General features: G+C 42.1%; 1 protein-coding gene across 6 annotated transcripts in view; it reads right to left on the bottom strand.

Annotated features, from left to right (window-relative positions):
• cep290 (centrosomal protein 290) overlaps window positions 1–25,915 on the bottom strand; it is a 44,808-nt gene that overhangs the window by 9,575 nt on the left and 9,318 nt on the right. For 4 of the 6 annotated variants that reach the window (XM_031869907.1, XM_031869881.1, XM_031869914.1 and 1 more), the window contains exons 7-39: window positions 25,429–25,575; window positions 24,980–25,162; window positions 24,737–24,826; window positions 23,305–23,427; window positions 22,803–22,823; window positions 22,520–22,643; window positions 21,099–21,271; window positions 20,591–20,753; window positions 20,386–20,486; window positions 20,245–20,311; window positions 18,941–19,044; window positions 18,223–18,298; window positions 17,942–18,069; window positions 14,967–15,131; window positions 14,111–14,260; window positions 13,905–14,020; window positions 13,725–13,827; window positions 13,064–13,294; window positions 12,726–12,899; window positions 12,517–12,628; window positions 11,543–11,748; window positions 11,054–11,205; window positions 10,241–10,352; window positions 9,295–9,750; window positions 9,021–9,185; window positions 8,117–8,224; window positions 7,879–8,013; window positions 7,528–7,797; window positions 7,249–7,356; window positions 6,403–6,602; window positions 4,439–4,652; window positions 3,717–3,854; window positions 844–1,065 (exon numbers count right to left, since the gene is read on the bottom strand). In XM_031869907.1, coding sequence (XP_031725767.1) covers window positions 844–1,065; window positions 3,717–3,854; window positions 4,439–4,652; window positions 6,403–6,602; window positions 7,249–7,356; window positions 7,528–7,797; window positions 7,879–8,013; window positions 8,117–8,224; window positions 9,021–9,185; window positions 9,295–9,750; window positions 10,241–10,352; window positions 11,054–11,205; window positions 11,543–11,748; window positions 12,517–12,628; window positions 12,726–12,899; window positions 13,064–13,294; window positions 13,725–13,827; window positions 13,905–14,020; window positions 14,111–14,260; window positions 14,967–15,131; window positions 17,942–18,069; window positions 18,223–18,298; window positions 18,941–19,044; window positions 20,245–20,311; window positions 20,386–20,486; window positions 20,591–20,753; window positions 21,099–21,271; window positions 22,520–22,643; window positions 22,803–22,823; window positions 23,305–23,427; window positions 24,737–24,826; window positions 24,980–25,162; window positions 25,429–25,575 — 5,037 coding nt within the window. The remainder of the gene's footprint in view (window positions 1–843; window positions 1,066–3,716; window positions 3,855–4,438; window positions 4,653–6,402; window positions 6,603–7,248; window positions 7,357–7,527; window positions 7,798–7,878; window positions 8,014–8,116; window positions 8,225–9,020; window positions 9,186–9,294; window positions 9,751–10,240; window positions 10,353–11,053; window positions 11,206–11,542; window positions 11,749–12,516; window positions 12,629–12,725; window positions 12,900–13,063; window positions 13,295–13,724; window positions 13,828–13,904; window positions 14,021–14,110; window positions 14,261–14,966; window positions 15,132–17,941; window positions 18,070–18,222; window positions 18,299–18,940; window positions 19,045–20,244; window positions 20,312–20,385; window positions 20,487–20,590; window positions 20,754–21,098; window positions 21,272–22,519; window positions 22,644–22,802; window positions 22,824–23,304; window positions 23,428–24,736; window positions 24,827–24,979; window positions 25,163–25,428; window positions 25,576–25,915) is intronic. The other 2 variants (XM_031869898.1, XM_031869923.1) reach the window with 2 other exon arrangements.

Raw genomic sequence — 25,915 nt, 5'->3', positions numbered from 1 at the left:
AACTATAAATGTATATTAGATTCCTCGATCGGCACTCGTCCTGTCATGTCTGCGTCTTTAAATGGAATGTCCCGGTAGGCTCGAGATGGACCGCAGTAATATCGTCTCAGTAGCACAAACTGCAACCTCAGTCTGGAAATATAAAGTGTCAACATGCAGTTTGAGTATTCATGTTGTTTACCTCTTCATCTGACAACAGTGCTGCCATCTTTTGCAGTTATTTTGAATTGAGGACGGCGTCTGTGACATCCTAACTCATGTTTCCTAACTCGGTAATTCCCAACGTTTGTAATTGCTTGATTCCTACCCTAAGATAAAATGAGATCTTTTTCCTAAATGCAGTTAGGAAACATGTAATCTAAAACTGAGATAAGAGAGGATCTCAGACTGAAGACATTTCTGTAACGAGGCCACATGACTTTAAAAACTTTAAAGAAAATACATGATTGTGGTGCTGGTCTTCAGGATTAGCAGTATAATTAAATTCTGATATCCACTGGAGGAGTTCATCTTAAATCTTAAAAGAATGTGAGATTCCATTCTCGATGCATTCCTCAATTTATTTTAACTGAATTGTCTAAATGTCTTGCTGTTTGTCCACATGATGGGATGCTGATATTGGCTGTCATGTGGCTGTTGTTTCATTTATCTCTTGAGCACTGAAACAATGATTAACCTAATTTATCACCAGGCCTTGGCATGTAGTTGACGGGTAAGGGACTGGACATTCCTTTACCCAACAACAGCAACAGAATATAAGCTCGGGATCGAAGCCGAAGTGATCAAATGCTCATCTATCAGTAGATTGGTGTGTTGTCCCACGATCCTTAGAGATCTGCTAACCTGAAGGGCGCTGCTGAGCCTCTTGACTTGCTGCTTGAGCTCCTGGATCTCCTGCTCTCTCTCCTCCTTTTCAGCCTGCATGCGTCTCTGGTTCTTCAGACTCCTCTGGAGGTCCTGGTTCAGGCCGTCCACTTCCTCCTTCAGGGTGTGCTCCCGGCCTCTGGCTGCTTTGGCAAAGTCCTTTGCAGCTTGAAGTTCCTCATTAAGTTCTTGCACTTGCACCTTTGTCAGAGGAGGGATTTTACAACTTAAAGGTTAAGTCTGGAGATATCTTTTAGTTTTCTCACGAAAAGCCCAAAACCCTCAAAGAATGTTGTTTGTGTATGTGCCATAAAGTGCCATTGTTGTCAATGATGTCAAGCAGTAAATTAATACATCGTCAATTTAATTTATTCTGAGACCGTCCAGTGTCCTTAAATACTCAGCAGCGCACAAAAGAAAACGATGTGTTTGTGTTATTATCCTTTCACTTTTTAGTTGCTGTAATCTTGTGATGCATTATGTCTTCTCCGTTATGTTCTTGTGAAGGTGCATGCGACAGGAGCAGCAACTGTGGGTTAACAGGGGGGGCCTCCTAGGACCCTGCTTCTGGAGTGCTCCGTTCTCACACTGGTTTGTAGGTTGCACCTGTTTCACTGATACCCCAGTTGTTCTTTGTGGCAGGTCTTGCAGAGCAGCTGGTGGTCACTGTACATGCTACATGTACATAAATAATCTGTCACAGCCCATTCAGATATATTGTCATGGACTTCATTGGTATGGTCAGACCAGTGGACAGGAAACAATAGTAACTGCGCAGCTATGTCCAAACAAAGCTCTGTTTCAACAGGTAATAGGGGCAACGGAAGAGAGGCAAACTCTGAATTCTGGTTACTAGAATATAGCTAAGAATGACAAACCTTTAAACACAACAACTAATTCATGCATCCAACCACAAGGTGCTAGTAACCTTATGCATGAGTGGTTCTCTGCTGTGCACAAAGCACATGGACCAGAAGACCAGCAGGAGGTTTTAGCATTTTCCAGTGTCAGTGACATCAGTCACTCAAGGGGGGGGGGGGGGGAGAGAATGTGTGGTAGGAAAAAGTATATGTGTATTGAATGTAACTTTATGTATTCATAGTTATAATGTGATTTCTGTCTTCACTGTTCGAATGCGTTACCTATACTAAGTATATATGCGCACTTATGAATCATTGCATGCTTTAAATCACAGGTAAAGAAAAGTTCACTGGTTGTAGAGTCAACAGCTTGTGTGCAGGAGCAACAGGATGCTGAGCCAGGTGGTTAGGAAAAGGGAGCTGTGAGACAACAGTGGAGCCCCCGCTGATGACGGTTGTAGAGACAATGAAATATAGTATAAGGGGGGGGTCTGATGGATGGCCAAAAATCAATCATTTAGAAGACAGGAATCCGACGTTCGTAGCCTGTCCTCACGCACAACTCATCCCAAAATGATATGAAAGAATGTCAGCACTGTCCCGGTCGATTTGCTGTTCACTTGGGATTACTCTGGTCAGAAGAGTGTGCACAGAGGCCTGGGCGATAGCAGCAGGAGGATACTCAAGGGAATAGGTAGAGGGCTAGGAGCAGATGTGTGCGAGTGTTGGATTCCTAACAAGGAAGAAATGTAAGCAGGTCACTACGACCTGCGGCGTGAATCAGAGGAAGACGTGAGATAGTTAGATCCTGTGGTGTCTCACTAGTCAGATAGATAAAGTTATTAATTTAGTAGTAAGATATTTAGATATTAACACTCCACTATAATCAACGAAGCTGCTCATCAAAAAACAACCACTACACTACACAGATTAATCAGCATTCATTTTCGCCAAGATGAAAATCAATCATAACTTTGCATATCTGACTGAGCCTCCAATTAGCGGTATTGGTTATTAATGAAAGGATTAAGGGCCAGTTGGAGTCAACTGGATGTCAAACATGCGGTCTGTGCATAGCCAAATGTGATTGGTCAAGTGTTGCCAATCGTCTACCGATGGTTGTCATGTTGGGTTTTTTTTGTTCATTGATCCCACTCTGCTTAAGCTTTATTCATCTTTAGAATGACAGTTTCTTATCCTGTTTGCTTTTCGTGGTTGTAAATAGAACTTTCGGTCCTAATGCCATTTCCCTCCATTGTAGCAATCAGACAGACAGAAGGGAAACAATAAGGAAGCCAAGGGACAGTCAACTAGAGAGAGAGAGAGAGACGCAAACAGTTGTTGTATTTAGCGCTCTGATAGTGCTGCGTTCTTATGGGAGTGCTCCGATTCATACATGAATTCTTTGATTTTGAAACAGCCTCAGAGAGGCAAAATAACAACAACTTAAGCCTGCTATTGGCAAGATGCCGCTCCGACGGTCCCACAAATTTAAGTAGTTCAACTTAGTCTCATGGTGATTGATTGAAAGCACATGAGTTATTTTCAAATGTATTATTAATATATTAACAGAGCTATGGATAGGCTGATATTTATACCAAAATAGGCTTTATATCCGGATTTATTGGGAGAAACAAAGCAATTGTATGTAAAATCAGCACCCCCACATGAATAGAATGGAATGATCCTTTGTTTTATAACAATATTTCACGATTTGACTGTGAGATTGGTGGTGGAATCAGGCTCCTTAGATCAAACTTATGAATAGTCGACTATTCGGAAGTCACCCCCACATGTGTTACTACTAGCTACCATTGAGATCAACATAAACCAGAAGTTCATTGGCAATGAGCATAAAAAGGGGAGTAGATTATATGTATGTTGCTTTACGGAATGTCAGCGTCTTGTGTGTCCGTTAATGAGCTCAAGAGCTATTCATAAATGTCAGTAATGAAATGCAACGTGCACGAAATTACGATAAAGGGGACCTACCTTCAGCTCTTTGGTGTGTCTGTCAACCAACACCTGTACATTGAGACTCTCCTCTTTCTGTGCAGCGCTGGCTATGACTTGCTGCTCTGCAGCGGCCGTCATCTCTGCCCGCAGCTCCAACAGAGCCTTACTGAGAGCCTGAGAACACGAGAAGAGAGGAGATGCCAGCTATGATAAGCATGACGAGGGCAGCGGTCATTTTTCAGTTCACACATTATCATCGTTTCTTCATGGAATGCCTCCTCTCCCCTTGGTATAAACTTGACAAACAACTTGTTTGTTTGTTTGTTTGTTTGTTTGTGTGTGTGTGTGGGGTGAAAAATTACAGAACTTGGAAGTGGTTTTGAGAAATAATCAAATAAAATAGTATTATGTGAAAAAAACGCTTTGGGCACTTCTACTTATTTAGAAACTGATATCCAGATCAACTGCTCGTACTTGTTATGCAGCTTAAAGACTGAAAATCAGTGTTTATTCAAAATTCATTCAAGTTTCAGTGCCAGCATACACTGAAGGAAAAGCTACCAGTCCATCCATCAGGATGTACAGCATCCAGACCACCTATCTGGCAGATCTTTGGACTGGGAAGAAACAAGAACCTCCCAAGGGAAAGCTTTACCTCATTCTCCAGAAATCAATCTGTGTATTTTAGCAAGGCAACAGGACTAACCTTCCCCCCCCCCCCCCCAAAAACAAGTAAACGTATGTGATCAAAGGAGGACCTTGAGCTGCTTCTCCTTCTGGGTGAGCTGTGCTTTCAGCCGTTCCACCAGGTTTTTCATGGTGTTGCTGGGGGAGCGGACGTTGGCCTCCTTCTGGGCCGCCAGCTCCGTTCGGAGGTAGTTCATCTCCTTCTCCATCTGGGCCATGTGGCTCGTCTGGTCCTCAGTCTCACCAGTCAGCGCTTTCACCTGGGCAGCGTGATACTCCTCCAGCCTGCAACAAATCCCCTGTGTTAGACTATCTCAACTTATTGTCTTACATAGTTTGAAATAATGAGGTTAAGAAAGTATTTTTGACTTAATACCACTGACTCTATACAGTGAGGGCACATGTTCTATTATGTGTCTCTTGTGTTCTGTAACTCATGATGTACACATGGGGTGTGGTCATGTTCACTCATACAGAAAAAGACTTGAATGTTTGTATCATTGATAAAGACAGAAACGGAGGCCAAGTTTACTGTAAGTGATGATTTGATAAAAAGCTGTACCTTTTGTAAATATCCAAAGTCTCTAAAACTATTGAAAGTAATTGAAATAAAGACGCGGGGTGGGCTTTATTCAGACAGGAGAGTTACGGGGTAACTAGTGTCTGACGGAGGAAACAACATTCTTGCCTAACATGTAACACCGTTATTTTTATACGCACACAGCAGTTTTGGCGGGTCATTAAATTTAGGAGAGTTCGGCCGATACAACAACATTGGTTCCAAGCAGGATGCTATTTTTTGGTTTGGCAGGAAATTTTAACACCAACTTCTTTTTATTACCATGACTTTTTATTACCATGTGCGAGACGATTTCTTTTCTACCAATCAGGGAGATATTTCTTGCATGGAGGTTTATGTTGCATGGCTGACAAGTCCTTCTGACACAGAGTGATACTTCTGTAACATGCAGCAACTCAGCCTAGTTATCGGTTTGTTCTGACTCATGCCAGGTAAGCAGATTCCACCCGGTCGACTACAAACATCCATGACTAATTGTCTATTTGTTTTTTTTGCATGAATCAATTGTGATCAAACTGTGAGCGTTGCTGAGCTATACGCTATGTTAGCGGTTAATTGGGGACTGAGCTAAACCTCAACATATACTCAACATTGTAGTCAAACTATTTAAAATGTCGTTGGGCATCTTCTTGTGTGGCTGAAATGCCCCAACTCACTTCTGAACTCTTGAAAGCCTTGTTTAATCCACTTTTGCTGATTTTTATTAGACTCTTACCCTGTTGAGTTCCCCATACGTCCCTTTAAGGTTGGTCAAATAATTGTACTCCTCACTGACAGTGTCATTCATTGAAGCTATATGGTGCTGATACAGTATGGTATACCATACTGTATTCTACAGAATGGTATTTAAAAATACCCATCACTCTAGGGCTTTCCCACATTCGGTGTAATCCTGGATGAGACTTCACACTTGCTGTATTGCTGAGGACCCAAGGAAGTGTCCCGGGTGAGCTCCTGAGATCTACGGGACGTATTAATTAGCAGTGTGCTATAAAAACACCGTGTAGTGTATTGAGAGGGGACCCCTTTTAACCGGTACACCACTGAAGAGCATGCTGGGTAGAGCGCACTCTCCGTCTACATTCATCTGAGCTTCTGCACACAGATGATGCGTATTATCCCCAAAAACACCCATTTGAGATCATCAATGTGAATCAAGGTTAGGAGGAAAGCAATGCGATGATGTCTAATCAACGCTCAACATGTTTCATGCTGTCAGTGTTCCAAGGATGTTACCACTGAATATGTGAGTTACTAAACATATTGTAAATTGCAGATTTCGGTTGGCCTGTGACATTGTTAAAAGCCTTTATGTTCTCTGCTGATGATAATATTCACACTAATCATTAATGTACTCGCTCACCTCAACAGCTAAGATAAAGAAGGCATAAAGGATGCTGTTTCTGTTTGAATATAACACAGGTGAGCACTCTGGTTTAATGACGGGATAATCACTTTGACATCTCGTCAGCGTGTTTCTTAGCCAGCGTGTCCATGGCGGTCCTCTGTCGCTGCAGCTCAGCAGTGGCCAGCTTCAGCTTCTCTGTGATGGAGGAGAGCGAGATGTCCTGTTCAGCCACAGTCTGCTCCAACTCAGCCAGATGCTCCAGATGCTTGGTGGTTGGCACCCTGATAATGGGCTTCTTCATCAGTTCCTGAACAAAGGAAGGCGGGAGCATTAAACAAAACCCTCAAAGACTCATGGAGGGATATCTAAATCACACATGGGATGTGTTCCCATGAAACACTGCTTGATGAAATGTGAAATGTTCTGTATAATAACACAAGACAGCTTCACGGCTTATTTCTTCTATGCTTTAAATATTAACAACAGCTGATCTGCTCTGGGTGCGTCACCGTCTCTTTCTGTTGCTGCTGCTACACATTACTCTGCTCTCACGAGTCCTACTAAACGTCTTAACATATGCATTGCACTTCAACCTGGCTTTGGCCATTTTTACACAGCAGCACTGCTGCACATCAATGCTTGCGTGTGGCGTTTTGCAGGTTGTTTTCTTCATCTACTCTTGTTCGCTATGCAGGGCAGGGGTTGCATTTCAGATATTTATAAACATATACACACACACACACACACACGTTAGTAAATATAACTGCTTTAGGCTCATTTCTTAACGTAAACATCATATTTTAAATATTGCTCCAGGTTAGAGGGTTCCTTGTAGAATTTACAGCATTAATTATCTGATTTTCATATCAGAGCATTATTGGCACCGTCAATGAAATGTCCCTAATCAAGATGGAATTGGTAAATCTGCGAGGATACCCAGCCGTAATGCGTACCATGGCTGTCTGTTTGAAGCGGTCCAGGGAGGTGTCCGTGTGCAAGTCCAACTTCTGATGCAACATTCTCAGCTCCTCCTGGTGTCTCTTTATCATCTCCTCCTGATCCTGGGCTCAACAAGGTGCGTTTAAAGGAAACAAAGAAACACTTGGAGTATAACAAGTCTACCTTCTAAAAACATACGAGCCAGGTTTCTGAACAGACGAGACAATAAGTAACATCTTTACTACTTAACATGTCTGTGGGAATAATAGAAGAGACGTGTTGCATCACTGTACCTGTCTGGCTTGAGCCAACTGGTTGTGGTATTTCTTTAGCACGTCCTCTTTTTTGTTGAGTCGATCCTGGAGGTCTTTGATGGTCTGTTGAGCTAGCTTGATGGCGGGTTGGTAGTCTAGCTGGCCCTCTTCATGCTTAGCAAGGTCAGCTAGCAGGCGTTCTCTGCTGGCAGCAGCTGGGAGCCGCAGACGCAGCTCATTGATCATTTTATCCCGGGACACAATGTTCTGCTCTGCCTTCCACAGAGCTGCTTCTTTCTCTTTCAACTTCTGCATGTGGAATTCAAACAATATGCATTTGATTTATGTAAAATACAATATAGTGTCTGAACTGCGACTGAATACCATTACCTCATCCAGATTGTTGCAGGTGGCCTGTGTGTCCAAGATGGTGCGGACGTGCTCCCTGATTTTACCCAGAGCAAACTCTAACTGATGAGCAAGAGGTAGACTCGGGTCTGGTAGGGATCCTGTACCATCTTCATACTGAAAACAACCAAACATATAGTGACATCGAAAAGCTGGAACACCAGCCTGTTTCTGTAGAATCACACTTTAGTTGCTGTTTCCTCTGGAAGCAACAGTTTACCTTTTCCGAACCGCTTAGAATTTCACTCTGGTGCTTCTCGTACTGGTCCAGCTGATGCTCCAGCTCCACCTCTCGCTGATCATAAGCCAGCTGGTGTTCTTCTTGAAGCTTGACATGTCAGAGAGAAAAGTTTTCTTCATTACCATTTATGACATTTATCTTGACAACACCACTGATACACTTCTGTCCTGAAACGCTCCTTAACAAGTGAGGCAGTTAGAATTGTGAGGTTTTCATAGCTTCACTTTTCTCCACTCTTTGTAAATAGGTAGGTAATTGACCCTTCATAAGTCCCACCCCATTTTGCTCTGTGCTCCAATAACAATTGAGCAAGCTTGGAACCCGGCAGAACCTGGGTTCCCTGTCCTCTTTCCGGTTATACTTAGATCTGCTACTTCTGTTCAAAGGTAACATTACTAACATGTCACATTACATTATGCATCATCACATTGTGGCAACGTTAAAGAGATTAGGAAAAGGACAAGCAGGTTAGCTGCTGACATATTTTAAAGATGATATGAATTATCAATTATCAAAAAGATCAAGGCTAACATTCCTTTGTTTATATTATCTCTGTAAGGCTACTTCCGTCCCCAAAGCAGCTTTTGGTGTCATTTATTTGGATATACGTAACGTCTAATATCTCAAAGGGAAAAGATACCATTGTGAGTATACCCGTCCATCGCGTACTGTCAGTAAGGACTACAGTACTTTTTTCAAACTTGTCCGAACAACAGTACCTAAGGGGGGGGACTTTGGATTGGTCAATTGAGACATAATGCTTTTGTTTATAACCCTGATGTGTTTATCATTGTTATGAATAATCAAAAACTTGAAAATTGTCAATTAGTTTTGCATATTTTCACATTGTGTATAAAAAGTGTCAAGAGTTTTTTCCGCTCACCGTGTTTTGCTGCACGACATCCTCTTCCAGCGAGCAGACGGTTCGCTCCTGCTCCTCCACCAGGTTCTTCAGGTACCTGATCTCCTCCTTCTGGACCACCAGCTCCCTGCCTTTCCTCAGCTCCTGCAGACGAGCTTCTTCCATCTTCTTGTGCCACTCAGTCACCTGTTGGGAGTGTTACAGACTAGTTGTAGGCAAGATGTGGCACAGACAAATAGACTAACAAGACAAACAGTGTGTTATTCTACTATATCTGTCAATCAACAAAAATGACCTTTTGGGCCCCTTTCACGTCCTTCAGTGTTGAGATGAGCTCCTCCAGGCCTCGGAGTCTCAGGTCCAGTTCTTCTGCCCTGCCCTCAGCCCTCCTCCTCTCCTCCTCAGCCTTCCTCTTCTCCTCCTGGGCTTTTGCTCTGTCCTCTTGGAGGCTCACCATGGCCACAGAGAACTTTTCCTGCTGGGGAAGCGGCAGCGCTCCGGCAAACTGCCGACGCAGCGACTGGACGGTCTGCCGTAGGTGCTTGGAGCGATTCCTGCCCTCCTGGCGGGCGAGGAACAGAGTGCGCTCACTGGCATCTAGCCGCTGCTCAGCACGCAGCCTGCAGGCCTCCAGCTGCTGGATGTGAGAGGTGGCAGCCTCCAGCTTGGCCAAAGAAGCTGACTCGCTGAGCTGCAGAGCCACAATGTGCTGGTGGAGCTTCGCAATGAGGGCCTTCTCATCTGACTGTGACTGAGGGAGAGAGGTGAAGACACGCTTAAAACTATTTCATCAGAATCACTAATGTACGCAACTGCCTGCTACACAACTGGGGTTGTTTGGTTGTTTGATTTCCAGATACTTTACAATTCCAATATTGAGAGGCAGAGAATTTAGAAATGTTTACCATGAGTCTACAGAGCAAACCATTATAACATAACTGTAGTTCTTGAAAGCAGGACTTGAATAATAAGTCACCTGTGAATTGAAAGTGTGACAGAAAGTGCAGTAAAGAATCTGATCTGTTGAGTTCTCACACTGCATCAAGGGCCTCAAGATCAAGAAGAAATCCAATTACATTAATTAAGAACTACTGTTCATCTGGCAGTAAGCCTTATGAAAGCGTCTCAGTTGATGAGCAACAGGACAATCTTTGAATGTACAGAACAGGAAAACGTTATAATTAAACCTTCCTTAGTTCAATAAAGTTTAAGAAAATCAAAAAACATCAACACCCAATTACCTGGTAGTCCAGTATTTGTCTCCTCAAAGCATCCACTTCCTTCTCTTTGGACTGTTGTCTGGCCTGCAGAGCAGACGCCTGCATCATGGCCACATCAGACACCTCTTGGAGCCTTTACAAAACAACAACAATAAAATAAACACATTACATTATTTGTAGTTTGAAGCTCTTAGACTCCCCTTGGACGCCACAACTAGGGGGTTTCTGAGCAGTTTCCAGAACAGAAATGCTCGCCATCCAATAGCCAAAAAATGAAATGGAAAAAGTTTTGATACAGAAATCCCAGCATGACTTTTTCTATGATGGTCCTCGAGGTCTTGGTGTCTTAATGTGGTATTTTTACCATTTGTATACGTTAGACTGATCAAAGACTGTTTAGTTGTGCACCAAGTCTGTGTAACAAATACTATCAACCCCAAAACCTGCGGCAACAACAAGTAATGAGACATAAGTAAGCATGGATATGGCCGTCATGATGTTCTAAGCCCTTATACACTCTAAATGTTTCACCAATAGAATAGGCGACTAACCAATACACAAAGTTCTTTACACAGTTATGACTAGAAACTTGACACAGTGCTGAGCTGCACCTCAAAAAGAGGTTGACCTGCTATCCCCCCTTATAGACCCGCCCCCTTTGAGAAGTCTGTCTAAGGAATGACAACCGTTTGACAGATTGCTTCAGCTGTGACCTTAAAACACTTATGTTTTCCAAAGTCATTCGAGGATTGCAACTGTAATCTCGAGCAAAACATTTATTTCACGATAGGAGCCTTGATGATCAATCACGGGCCTGCACTTTGCCAAACGTACTTAGAAACCTCAATGCGGAGTTCAGCCTCGGCCTTCTCCAGCTCTGCGATCCTCGCTCTGTCAGCGTCGCTCACCGCTTTGCTGATGCTGTCGGCCAGCCCGTCTCTCAGCTCTCGCTCCACCCTCTGGGCCTCTACGTTCATCTTGGTCAGCTGAAGAAAAACAGATACAACATAGCTTGTTACGATTTGTTTTTTTATGAATTACTCTTTATATAAAATTGTCAAATGAAGATTATTCAAAAGACAATTTATAAAGGAATAGATAATGAAGACTTTCGGGGAAAATGACCCAAACTGGTGAGAATCTGGCACGGACTGAGTTTGCTGGGTCATGAACTAAACTTCTGAGAAATGATCAACAGGCTCTCGGTCTGCCAGGTGAACCATATCGCCTTTTACCCTTATTCATTAAATATCAGTCACTTAGACCCCGTGAGCAACAGCGTGACAGACAACAACTCTTCTGTTGTTTTCTTTGGCCTCATACCTCTGCAAACTTGGACTCCAGCTCTATGTTGCGTTCTTCCACCTGCCGAAGGGAGTTCCTCATGTGCTCATACATTGTGTGTGCATGCTCGGCTCTCTGCCTCTCATTCAGCTCCTTCATCTCTAGAGTGGTGATGCGCCTGGCCGCAGATACCATCTCTTTGTTGGCCAACGCCTTGTCCGCCTTGTCCATGTTATTCTCACCTCCTGATATTTAGGAAAAAAACAACATTTGTGATGAGAAGTTGATCGTAAGGGTGGAATCCACAAACTCGTATCAACTCTCAAGTTAAATCATGGTTTATCTTTTTCCATCAAAGCTGCAAAGATCGGATCAAACTTAAAAAAACTAAAAAGAGAAAATATATTCTGTTTCAGTGATTGTTCCTCTTTTGGTGCATTTTAACTAGCAGTCCTGGTTTGAACCACCAACTTTAACTATACCTATTCTTAGCCGATTCTTTTGGCAAGTGGTCTTCTGGCCAACAGTCTTATTTTAATCACTAACCTTATTATTAAGACAGGCATGTGTTCTGCTCAAACACAGCTTTAATCAAATGAAGCCATCAAAGTTAAGGAATGAATTAAATGTCTGTGATAATGATCCACTCGCTGTATTACAACACTGTGGGTATCCAGGGCGAAACAGTCAATTAAAGTTCCATTAGGACGAAAGCCCACAATGCAATAAACATGAACAGTTACCAGCGGTGTGACCAAATCCATGCAAACGTTATGTTGATAAGAACGACGGCAAGAACTTCAGCTTGTAAATGACTGCACTTTTCCTTTAATCGCCCGGTCAGTCTGTCTATGCTGTGTTGATGTACCATTTGACTACAACATTAAGTCCTTTTGCACCGAATGTTTTTGTTCCTTAGTAGCCTTGTTGTTGGCCTTATAACAAGTGTTTTAGAAGGTATTTCTGAATAGAGATTACTGAGCTGTATATAATCAGCTTCATCATCAGTTTACCAATTGCATTGATGTTGGTCCATGCTTGTTCTAAAGTGTTCAGTTTCTCCTTCGTGATCTCCAGTTCTTTATTCATGGCTGAGATTTGCTCCCGAAAAGACTCATTCTCCCTCTGAGAGACAGGAACAAGATGAAAGAAATATGGTACGGTCAGTCAACGGTTAACAGCCAAAAAGAAAAAGAAATGGTGTGTTAATGCATTTTAATACCTGCAGATGTTCCAGGTTGGTGGTTCTCTGTATCAGGCGGCTGTCCCTCTGCAGCATGTCTCTGTATTTGACTGTTAGCTCTGTGTACTGTTTGTTCGCCCTCTCCAGGTCTGATGAGGGCACACTATCATCCAAGGCCTTCTGCAGTGCTGCTATCTTATATGCAGCCATTTCCTGAGACAAAGCAAAAGACAATTAAAAGGCCATTGTATGCTGGTTCAGGTTTTGGCAGGTGGGAGCCACAAGAGGCTAAACTGCACCACTACACCATGTTCTAAGCAGGACTAAAAGCATTCTTGTTGACTCCAAAATTAGAATTGAACTTTTGGTTTCTCTACCTTGTATCTCTGCAGGTAGCCTATCCTCTGGGTGACAGAGGCCTGCATGAGGCTGCTCTCGTCCCTCAGCTTGCTGTTCTCCTTGCGGAGGTGCTGCTCTTGCTCCAGCAGGGTGACGTAGCGCCGTGTCAGTTTCGTCTCATTAACCTTCAGAACCGTCGACTTGCGCAACGCTTCGCTCAACGATCTCCTGACTTCCTCGGGGTCCTTCCGAAGGGTGTCCAGCAGCTCCTTGTGGGTGAAACGGACAAGTTGCTCTCATTAAATTCATTGATTTTTGGGGATACCCATATTCGTTGACTCGTCCATTTTTCATTTTATAATAAAAACAAAAACAAAACACAGTGCAGGCACCAAAGGTTACAACCCATGTCCGTCTTGCTGACTCTCAAGGGTCTCACTCCTATTTTACACTAGGAGACAGAGTGAGTGGTCCGCCCCCTTTACGAGTGTTTTCACATTTATTAAGTAAGAGGAGGAAGTTGGACAACAGGGACGCAGAAGAGTTTTGGTGACATTTGACGTTGGTACATCTAGCTCTATAGTGTAGGTCCTGAACATTAAACTATCTTAGAGCAGTAGTGTGTGTGTGTGTGTGTGTAAATGACAGGCACATTGTAAATTGCTTTTAACCCAATAAACATGTATTTGTCTGACTTACGTTGAATTCCTGGATTTTAACAGCGTCCACCTGATTTTGCTCCTCCAGGTTTTTCTTCAACTCTGTAAATGTCTCTTTCTCCTTCTGCCACTCCGCCTTCTCACTGAGCAAAAACACAATACAAACTAAATGTTACAAACCAGCTCCGACCTGTGAGATCCTCCTCCTTGTTAGACTAACCTCAGGTATTCTTTATAGAGGAGTCCCTGTTGGTGGCTGATAACAGAAAACTTCTCCTTGTATTCCTCCAGTGTTCCTGAGAGTTTCTTGCTTTCTTCCTCCTTGTTTTTGAGCTCCTAGTTAATGAAAGTATCATAAATGTTTGATTTATAGTTGAGACGTATTGTTGATTTACAGCCAGGTCTTAAGTAGACAGTTAAACAGACCTGAAGAAGTCCAATGGCATACTCGTTCAGAGAACTGATGACCTCAGTGCTGCTGGGCCCCAGACCCTCGGGGAGGGTCAGAGGTCGGAGGACAACTCCCTGGTTGCCCGACCTCCTTAACAACTCCAACTCACCTTCCAGCTGGCTCACCTGACAAGCACAGATAAATAAATAACACACACTTCAGCGCCACTAAAAATATAATTTGTCGATCAAAATAGATCCCAAGTTCACTTCTAATATCTGAGGCTCACACAGAAAATAGGACAGCATCAATTCTAACCGCTCAGCACGAGTCTGTTTCTCATGCAAGAACAAAAGGCATTACAGGAAAATTACGAAACAAAACACATAAATAAGGAATTGGTGTAACAGAGTGAAACCTTACGATGAGCCATGATGACTGCCTTGAGGAAATACTTTCACATGAAACCAGAACGAGGATTCAACAAACATTTAGCCATCAGTGCTCTGAGAAACACTGTTCCAGTCACGCTAATTACCGTCAGAGACTGAGGGAATGCTCGGCATTTCCACTGTATCTATAAATCATATAAATTGGTCTATTTTCATGCAAAACAATATTCTGTTGATTTGGAGGAAAAAAAAGTTTCGACACACGGCTGTAAATTGCTGTTGGCCTTGAATAACCAGAGTTGTAAAACGGCTTGACTTTGACAAATCATTTCTGAATGTTTAGCCAGAAAAACCTGACAAGGTGGACAATACTGATGTGTTTTCCTGCCAAAGGAAGCAATATCGCCAAAAGGAGATTACGTAGAGAAGCTAATATGTCAAACGACTGTCAAGTTGTCTGTCAACAGCATCATGTCTTTATCTGGACATGAAAAAATACCTTTTCTTTGGCTCTGGCGAGCTGACTGAAACTGCTGGTTGCTTCCTCCCGGGCCGATTTCAGTTCCTGCCTTAGTTCTTGGTTTCTCCCAACCAGCTGATGTATTTGGGAGTTGAGGTGCGGGGATGACTCAGACTGCCCGCTCATGCTGCTGACATCTATAGCCTGTGATATGGAGGATGAGCACAGTTGAAATGACAATAAAAACTTTGGAAGATAAATAACAGACCCAATCAGTGAAATAGAAAAGATTGTTTCAAAGGTGTCCACCACCATCATATTCATTTAACATGTTCTTTCAACCTTGTTGTACATAAAATTACAAGTAAAATCCCACTGCAGACAGTAAATATCACATTAAAGTGTAACTTAGGTATTTTTCCCTATGTTTTTGTGTCTCAGTGACTAAACTAAACTGATCTGACGGCAGTCGCTAAACTGGCTGCAATGTTTTAGCTCGGGGCAATTCCCCACCGTCAATGTACATCCACTAAAAGTGATTGTTTTCGAAACTGACACCATTATGGAAAGAACCCTAGGGAGGAATAAACGCTGTTCTTTGCCTTTTGCTTGATCCGCTCTGTTTGTACTACCCTGAGCCTTCCACTTAGCACTTATCGTATTCGTATTAGTTTGTTGCACTTATTGTATTAGTTTGTTGCACTTATCGTATTAGTTTGTTTCTGTACTGTACTTTTGCTCTGGTTTATGCTCTTAGACGCTTGTTTAAAAAAGGAGATGCACTTATGACTTCTGGTGATTAGTAGTTCTCTTGAGTACCAATGCTGAATACACTTATTGTAAGTTGCTTTGGATAAAAGCGTCTGCTGAATGACTGTAATGTAAATGTAATGTAGTGTTTGTTATTGTGTCCTGTAAAGATGACAGTGGAAACGAGAGTGAGAGTTGGAGAGAGGACAGCCAGTGTAGTCAGAGATTGTTGCGTTGGAGTACAGAAAGTGTAGCTTAGTGTTGTCTAAAAGATGTTTACTGTCATGGCTGAATATGTAAATTTAGGTGATGTGGATGCGACACGAGATTTCAAAACGAGAATTCTCCGAGCGAGACTTGGTTCGACACAATAACAAACAGATTGGATAAAAGTAAAAGGTAAAGAATAACGTGAGACATTGCATCCCGTTCAGCGGTTTCCATCTGCAGCGTTCTCAGTCAATACTGGACCACTTTCAAAAATGCATGTCCCCATTAGTCACTTATACACAAAAACATGGGAAAATAGCACCCAGGCTGAGTTACCTTACTACTACTTCTTATGGCTTTTCCGTGGCTTGCGCCTTCGTCTGACTTCCTCTTGCACTGAATATGTTGAGCCCACCAGTGTGAGGCAAAGCCAAACAAACATCCTCTTCAGCTGTTTCAAATTTGACTTACTTGGATCCTCTCAAACTCATTTTTCGGTCTCACCGCATTTGTTGTTTATTAAGTTGCTATGTGACAAGCCCTCTGATTCATCAACTGACAAAAGCCATTGAAATACTGAGTAGGGAAGTACAGTATGCCTATTGTTTTCAGCACATGTTTGAGTGGTTCAAGTGGTTTTTTGATTGGTTATATGTGCCTCTACTAGATATAAATACAACCTATATATCTTCATCGTGCATTAGATTAATGACACAGTGAGGGGTCGTGCATTAGATTAATGACACAGTGAGGGATCGTGCATTAGATTAATGACACAGTGAGGGATCGTGCATTAGATTAATGACACAGTGAGGGATCGTGCACTATGTTTCTTGCTCTTATTACTGGTGTTGTAATGTGTGGAACATGTGCGGTTGTGATGTGCTTTAGCACATGTTAGTTGTTTATGTTTTCTGTCTCTTTATCATTACTCCTACTGAGGCAGCTATATGATAGGACGATATGTCATGTGTCATATCATGTGCGCAGTGTTCGAGTCCAAGACCATTTTTTTCCTACCGGGACAATGAAGCATAATGTATCGTATTGAATCTGTTACGTTGATGTAATGAAACAGTAATCTGACTGAAATATGATCTAAAATGAACCAATATTATCTAAAACAGCTGCCGCTACATCTACCACTACTTGTATTCTGAACTGTATTAAAAGTAGAGTTAAATATTATGTTCTCAAATTGCATTTCATTCTATCACAGACCCGATATTGGACGAGTCAGCAAAATAAGCTTTTGTTTTCAGTCACCTTTAACCATGTACTCACGGAAATTTCACAAGGGACGTTGATTAGATCAGTGCCAAGAAAACAGAAAACAGAACAGTTTGCACAAAAACTGACAGGAAAAGTACCTGGAATACCGTAACAGATATTTGGAAACGCACATAAAAACTTTTTATGAAAATTCAGGTTCTGAACAGACAAAACCTGATGACGGATAGAATGATACAGTTCCCTGCTGCAGTGCTGAGTCCAGTGCCACAGTTGAATGCATAAACACACACGGAAACTACCAATCAACCAAAATGCTGGTGTGAAAAATACACATTTGAGAACTGAACTTAACAACTATACATATAATATGTTTTAGATCATTTACTGTGAGGTGAAAAATTCAAAGAAAAAAAGAGGACAGTGGACAAAAAATAAAAAAAGACCTACATTTAGACATAAATGTAGTATTTTGTTTATGAATGAAGTCAGTAGTCTGAAAAAAGATACTTTTATTTCAGGAAAATAACTACTTCATTATATTCACGGCTACATTTGAAGTGTGGGAAAACATCTGTTCTTTGGTAGTGTGTTTTTGATTTGTTTGTAGATTAACACAAATCTACTTCTATCAGGAGACGTACGACTCCTTTAAGCTGTTCTCTGTGGCCCTTCTCCACAACATTATGATACGACACAGAGTGCTGGAGCAAAGTAAAGCACAACTTGTACCCAAATAAAAATGTATATGGCTACAACCTACACCGTAGCCTTCAAAAAGGTATCAGTGTTAACGTCAGATTTGGATCATGGGAGACACTTACATGAGCCAAGCGTTCCAGACTGGGAATATCGATGGCAGATGGAGTGGTTTCCTGATTAGTCCTCATGGCATGGAGCACGTCTTTCAGCGCAGCCTCCAGGTCTCTCTTCACTTTTGACAGTTCTTCCACTACGAGTTTACACACAGGAGGGAACGATATCAGTGAAGCTGTGTACTTAACACCCTTAAAAACTGCAATAATAATCCATGCTAAATATATTTTTCCGACTCAACTGAAAAGATTTCCATGCGTAACTGGATGGACAGCAGGGCTGTACTTACATTTGATGTGGAACTGGGTCTTGTGAAGGTCCAGCTCTCTCTCCTTACTGCTCAGCTCTTGTTCCAGGTACTCATTCTGGAAAGTAAAGTTTGTCACCGCAAAGATAACAAAGAAAACATTTAAAACTTTTCAGCTAGTGGTTAAATGTGTTAACGCCAAACCCGATGCAGCTCTTATTATAAGTATTCTCAAATCAATTTGGACTGATACTTACATGTTTCATAGTAAGACAGTATAAATACTTTAAATGCTAATCACGACTCATTCATTGATTCAGTTTGTTTTGCTTGACATTTACCTTTTAACGTTATTCAATACAGGACACACTGACGTTTCAGATATCAATGTAACCATTTCATTCTAATCCTGCTGACATGAGCATAATATTAGTAATTCAATAAGTAATGATACACGATATCACCTGAGTCACTCCTAAAAACGCCTGTACTTTGTAGCACTTACTCAATCAAAAAGTGATGAATTTATGAAGAGACGTTGTCGATCTAAAGCAGACTGCCCTGGATAAATAACGATGAGTGAAATGAAACACGAAGCACAAACAAAGCCTGTTGTTGGTTATAAACGATACACCACTGTGTTGTGGGTAGAAATCAGCTCCATGAGTTAAGGCTGAGGCTCCATCAGGAAATCGCTCTTCTTTGAAACACTGGGCCTTGATTGACATGCAGGAAATGGCGTCGTTAGTCATGAGCTTACTTTGCGTCGGACCTCTTCATCTGTGTAAGTGCTGCTTTGCTTCAGCTGCACAGTCCTGCCGGGCCTGATGTCCTCCTCCAGCAGCAGGCTGGACTGTGGGATCCCTAGAAACACAGCGGATTGTTACTTCACAAACAGCACAATGTGAAAGCACATTTGTCTGCGTGTATAACGCAGACAACACGCTGTCAAGAGCTTTCATAGGAACACAGTTCCTGGAATGACTTGTTGCCATTGGATGTTTTAAAATCAATCATCATTGCATTGCAGTAGTGATAAAAAAACATATTTTAATACCGTGAGCAGCACAAATTAAATTACAGGGAGATATCTCAAAATATGTGCAAACTAGAAAAGTGCGCTCAGTGGAGTGTAGATCTCCACCAGGTGTGTCTCGCTCCAAACAAAGAGGAGTTGACTCTCACGCACTTGTCATTCCCGGCTCCCTAAAAGTAAAGGTGGCGGCAAAGCTGATAACAACGGGGATTTATTCATCTGGTATCTTGCCGAGCTTTTTGGATCATAACATATCAGGTGAGAAATTAATCTTCAGATGCTCCGGTTTAAAATCAGACCAAACTTTTCTATGGATTTCAGTTTTCAAGCCAAGACAAAGACAGAAATGCAGCCTGCAGAAGACTGGGTGGAGCCTAGTGCATTGCCACAAATCCCCTTTTGCTACTGAGCACGCACGAACCCAAATTACAACTGGCGGAGATAATAAAGACACATTTAGCAACATGGTTAGATTCCACTAAATGTAATTAAAAGAATTCTGATTTGGGTAGACTGATGAACCACATGAAAGACAAATGTCAAACAACAGTGCAGATGAATAGAAGTTAAAAAATAAGTTGCATAAATCCGTGAAAGGCCTCATCGCTCGAGGCTACAACAAAATCAGAAGCAACGTTTTGCCCTCGTCAGACTAATCAGTGCAAACACTTAAGATAATTGTACACACATGAGGCCACTTCATCCATCCAAGACTAATTCTAATTCTGTAAATGGACTTGCACTTGTATAACTTGTACTTTCTAGTCTTCCGACCACTTAAAGTGCTTTAACACTACCTGTTCATTAAACCATCCATACACTGATGGGCAAGGTGGCCCCGCTCCTCTGTAGCAACCACTTCTTAACTTGTAAAAGACGGGAACAGTAAAACCGACTGTAATACTTGTTGCATTAGTGATTTCATCAGCCAGAACTCGGGCTGCTAATTAAGAATTATTTTTTTAACGGACAAGTTTAATGCATACATGACAAAAATGTGATTGGTGTAGTTTAACTTTTTATGTCACCTCTTTCCGTCACCATGCGTCTGACTTGTTTCTTCAGCTCCAGTCTCTCTTCTTCAAGTCGTTCAATCTAGAGAATCAAATCAAGCGGCGAGGTGAGAGGTGCTCAGCCGACACAGTGGTTTTATGATCACACTTCTTTACCTCTTTGGTGAGGACTTGGTTTTCCGCTTTGTACTGCCGCTGCCTGAGATCTTTTGCTCGCCTGAACGCTGTGAGATCCACTTCCGTCTTTGGTTCCAGACCTTGAGAGTCATACAAAAAGCCCCAAATAAACAATAATATATTTTGACGTCAGTGTCTAAATAGACTGAGAGAAGGGCATAGAAGATATTAAAAATGAACCGACCTAGTTTTTCTCGGAAATCCTCGTTTTCGTCCATGAAGTCATTGATTCTCATCTCAAGCTGGTTGATCTCTTTGGTCAAGGCCTCTGCCTCAATGTCTCTCACTTTAATCTGATTTTTACATTCTTTGATCTCTGCGATGGCTGCTTCCAGGCCATACGTGCCCTGTTGTACAGAGACAGTGCTGTGATTACTTGCCCATCAAAAACAAAAAGCAAGTCTTTTTCCCGCTTTCTGTTTCAACGTGAACTCTTTTTGGGGTAATCAGGACGTGATTAGACATGGGGGAAGACAAACACTTAGCTTGTAGACCCAAAACACATGTTGATCACACCATAGTCACAGTGATTTCAATGTCTTTTAAAAGAAACAATGGACAAGGAATAACAAAACGTAAGCTCTGCTTCTGGGAATTTAAGTCTCAATTCATTCGATTTGGGTTTTTAAAATAAATCCTTGAAGTAAGCCAAAAGTTAAGGAAGGAGAAAGAGGAGTTGTTTGCAGACTTACAGACTCATACTGGCTCAAGCGGTTTGAGGCCTCAATGAGTGCTTTGTCTTTCTCTTCAGCGTGAGCTTCTGCAAGCTTTACCACCCACGCTGCTTCCACTGCTCTCAGCTCTGCAGCCTCCAGCTTGGACTTCAGCTCTTCCATCTTTCTCTGCTGCACGGACGATGGAAGGCCTTGGACAAGAAATGGAAATTATTTATAAGTAACTTCACAGACCTCAATACTTAGCTCAAGTTCACCTATCTTTAGCAGACACAAGTCATAAGCTATAGTTCACACTTAATTCAGCAAAAGGCTGAGATTGAACTGATATATGACTAATTTGGCGTGTAGGGGTGATACTACTGCTAACTTAGATCTAATGCTAAGCTACACTCTGTCTATTAAGGTGCTATAATTGTGAACATCCAGCAGGCACAGAGTAACATTAATATTCATTCGGAGTCATGTTTTTGGCAACTCAAGAATGAAAATCGAATATTGACTTTCCTGTTAGCTCCGTTTTGGTCTCCACCAACTCAAAAGCCTAACTCTACTTTTATCGTCACATACAATCATAGAAATATTTGACCTCTGCATTTAACCCATCCACAACATTTAGGAGCAGCTTGGGGTTCAGCGTCTCGCTTAAAAACACTTGGACATGTGGACGGGAGGAGCAGGGGATGGAATCTTGTGATTAAAGGACAGCTCTACCCCCTGAACCACAGCCTGAGGGAAACATCTGGCTCTTTAGCTTCTAAACGCTCTGTGGCTGAAGACAGCTGCCTGCTGCGGGCGAAAACAACCGTGATTAGAGCAGAGAGACTGAACCAAACAGATAAGTCATGAGCAATCTTTTGATCTATTGTATATAAAAGAAAACTGATTGCTGCAGCTGTAGATTGACCCTCAAAGAAGACGACTAGCCCCCACAGTGAGGGGGTTTCTCAATTATGCAGACACACATTACCTTATGTAACCGGTCTGTAACCTTTTGAACCAGTGTTCATTATTTGTTTAATTAGTTGATATAGTCTGATCCCATTCTTTTTTAAATAAAGTATAAAAGAACAACGCCTCTCTGTAATCTTTTTGGCCGTGTCTCTGTCTAGACGGAATATCTCTCTCCCATTCAAATTGTTTTTGTCGACAACATCAATAAATGACTCTTCTTGGCTTCCTGCTAGCAGGCCTCTTGTTGCACTTGGCATGGTGGGAGTGATTATCGTCTGCTCCCAACTGCTGTCCGTCTGTGCTGTCAGCAGTGGAACACCACGCTGTACAGATGACAGCAGAACGCGAGAGGCTCTAGCACTAAGTTGAAAGGAGTCTCGTGCACATAAATTAGGTAAATAACGTATGTAAACCATCATTTTACATCACAACTGTCTTTGGTACCAATCTTCTCAGTTAGGAATCTTAAACAGCGAGCCACCCACCTTTGTCTTTCCTTGTGGACGTCTTTAGCTCCTCGATGAGCAGGGTGTGCTTCTCCATTTCCCCTGTGTACTGCTCCACCTGCTCACTCAGTATCTTGATCTGAATATCTCTCTCCTGGACGGCCTTTAAGACATTCACCAACAATTTTAAATTAGGAGAATTTATGGGGAAAGACCCGAGCAGAGCTGCAGCGCACTGAATCATCTGCACTTTCATCATTAAGGGAATTTATGAGATGGGAAGAAAAAAAAGGTTGAGAGAAACAGCACAGATGGAACTTACGCTGCACAGCTCAAATATGACCTGGGCCAGAGCAGCAATAGAGAGATGGATGGAGGACAGGTTGATAAAGCATGTCAAGGCAACGAGAGAAAGCAGAAAGCAGGAAAAACGACAGATAGATGGAAGACCATAAAATGACAGTTAACTACAAGTCAGGACCCTCCTGCTCTACAGGACAAAAAACGAACTTTCCACATTAAAATAAGGATTTTTGTCTGTTTTGTTTAAAGCTTTTTTTGACATATTTGCCATGACAGCACATATGATGCTGTTTACCAGATATTTTTAATCATAGCTATTTAGTGTAATGAGAACTGAGTCAAATAATGTTTGTATTTGCAAATACTACTTCAGTACACTTCCTTCCATAAGCACATGGTTGAAACACTTCCATGTTAAAGTGATACAAATTCTTTTTTCCATGGATATAACATTTCATGGGGCGAGGTGCTCTAAAGAGAATTCATTCTTTGTAATTCTTAATTCTAGTTGTGGGACAGACCTGCTGCAAGGCAATAATGTTGCTTTTGTCCAAGTCCAACTGGGCTGAACGCAGCTTCTCCCTCTGGTCACGGATCATCTGCTGGTACACCAGAATTTCATCGTCCTTCCCAAAGAGCACTCTCTACGTGGGAGGAAGAGAGCATGTGAGCACAATGGAAGGGTCATGAAGACCATAAAGAAGCATAATGATGTGCACATTTACATGATTGTTAGTCACAGGAGCTAAATCAAGAAAGTTTGTCCTTTGTACGCATTCCAATTTGCCTCTTAAGTCACCTCTTAAGAACTGTGAAGTTATGGCAAATTAGTCCAATAACGTACCATGAAAAACATCAGCTTTGTTTGAAACAGCGACACAGAGGCCACAGTCCTCGTAATAGTAGTGTCCTGCGTGATATTTGACAGGATATTGTAAATGTGACGGCCCCTGCCTATGCTACAAGTGTACAAGTGTGATATTTGTCCCTGTGTCCCTGAAGGTGTCACAGAGTACTGGATGCAGAGCACCTGGTCCTGGAGCTCCCTGGGAATAAAAGCCCTACTCCAGTGTTGCTCTGGTCTCTGCTGCTCACATGGACTCATCCCTACCAGCGTTCATCATGCACACACATTCACGTTTACATCACTGATGTTACTGACTGACACACTTCACAATTGTAGCTATTTCTTTACTTCATTACAATAAATACTTTTGATTTACCATCCTCTATTGTGTTCTTTTCTGTATTTGTCATGGTCTAGGAGCCGGGTGATGACAAATTGGGGGCTCGTTCGTTTTTGGATGGTGTAGTTTTGTGCTTTGGGGCATCGGTGCCTAGTCGTGTGGTGTTGAATTTGTTTGTTTGCAGCGTTTGGGTCAACTAAACAGTAAAAACTGTTTGAAGATTAGTTTCATCGTTTGTGTGCTTCAGATTAAGATTAGATGAGCGTGTGCATAAAGTTAGTTTGGAGCGCTTTCGTCGCGCTTCCTTCATCCCTCTGTATTAAGATGAGCAGAGGAGGGACAGACTCAGACGTCTCAAACTATCTGCTGAAAGTTGAACAGATTTTTATGTGTGTCATAGTCTGTGACTGCATCGAGGCTCTTCGCTTCCTCGCACACTCGCTGTATTTAATGTTTTTAGATTAGTTGTTATATCAATAACATCAGCGGAAATTTCAACTTGATATTACTTCCTTGCTTCCACTGTGAATGAAGTTGTGCAGAATTTGGCACAGCCTTGAGGGATGTCAGTGCAGAAAACTCCACCCATATTTCATGGGCCTTCAGAAAGTGCCCCCCCCCCCCTTCTGCAGTCAAAAGGTTAAAAGGCTTACAATTCTTCTCTTGCCCTTTATTACGCGTAGCTTTAAAGTGCATCTGGCTTAGAGATAATAAAACGGACAAGCGGAGCCTTGTTGAGAGTTGGAGACGTTTGATTAACACTCACCTTCCACTCCTCCACTTTGGCGTTGACTGCTGCCATAATTGTGTCATCCTCTTCAGTCACACTATGAATCTTATCCGTTAGCTCTCTGACCTGCCCATCAAACACACAACCAAGTGTATACATACATGGCGGTCTTTTTTGCTAACGTTACAGGGAAATGATAAACGGCGTCAGGTGTAAAAATATATATTTGACACACAGATATAAGAGAAGTAAAAGAAGTTCTTTGAGGAGGTTCTTTACTTGCAGCTTTGCGTGATCCCTCTCTTTCCTGAGCTGGTCCATAATGGAGTCCGTCTGCTGTATAACGATCTTCATCTTGTTGTACTCGTCTGTCATCTTCTCCATCTCCCTCACCGACTCCTCCAGACTCTTCTGCATCTGCTCGTTCTGTGTCTTCAGGTGTGCGTTTTCATCCTCGGCTCGCTAATGGACGCCAAATTAAAAATAAATGAAAATAAAACCTTCCTTCACATCAGCAGTGAAAAATGGAGGTGATGAAAAACAGATGAAGCCGTATAAATAAGTGGTAGAAAATGTATAATTGAAAACAACGCTGGTTTTCGGCAGTACACAGGCATTTCTCCATCGCCAAGGTCCTTACCGTACTGGTACTGTTGCCAGCTTTTCTAACTAGTGGTCTGTTACCGCATTCACCAGATGGTTTAGCAGACAAATAGATGTCCAAGTACCTGAAGGTCCTCCAAGTACTGGTAGAGCTGTCGGTTGGCCGAGTTGAGCTTCCTCTGGGTCTCAGCGTTCTCGTCTCTGGATGCGAGCGGCTCCTTCTGGTCCAGCTCTCCGCGGTAGAAGTCCACATCCTGCTGGAGCTGCTCGTTCTGTTGTGGTGCAGGAGGGACAGAATCAGTCTGAGAAAAAGAACTGGATCCGGTGCCCTGTGCTCGCACGTTCATCTCAACACTCTACGTTTATTAATAAACAACGGATTTGTCTCGTGCTTGGATCTGAAACCGGTAGTCAGGTAATAGATAGAGAAAATTAATATGCAACAATTTTGAGAATCTAAATCATTTTCTTCAATACTTTTTCATGCAAAATAACTTCTGGTTCCTGCTTCTGGAAGGACTTTATCTTACATCATAGTGCATCGAACATATATATATATATATATATATATATATATATATATATATATATGTATACATATATACATATATA

Source organism: Anarrhichthys ocellatus, unplaced genomic scaffold (assembly GCF_004355925.1).
Source record: "Anarrhichthys ocellatus isolate YVR2014 unplaced genomic scaffold, GSC_Weel_1.0 scaffold2, whole genome shotgun sequence".
NCBI classification, from domain to species: domain Eukaryota; kingdom Metazoa; phylum Chordata; class Actinopteri; order Perciformes; family Anarhichadidae; genus Anarrhichthys; species Anarrhichthys ocellatus.
Note: the sequence above shows the minus strand (reverse complement) of the source record. Positions and strands in the feature narration are given on the sequence as shown.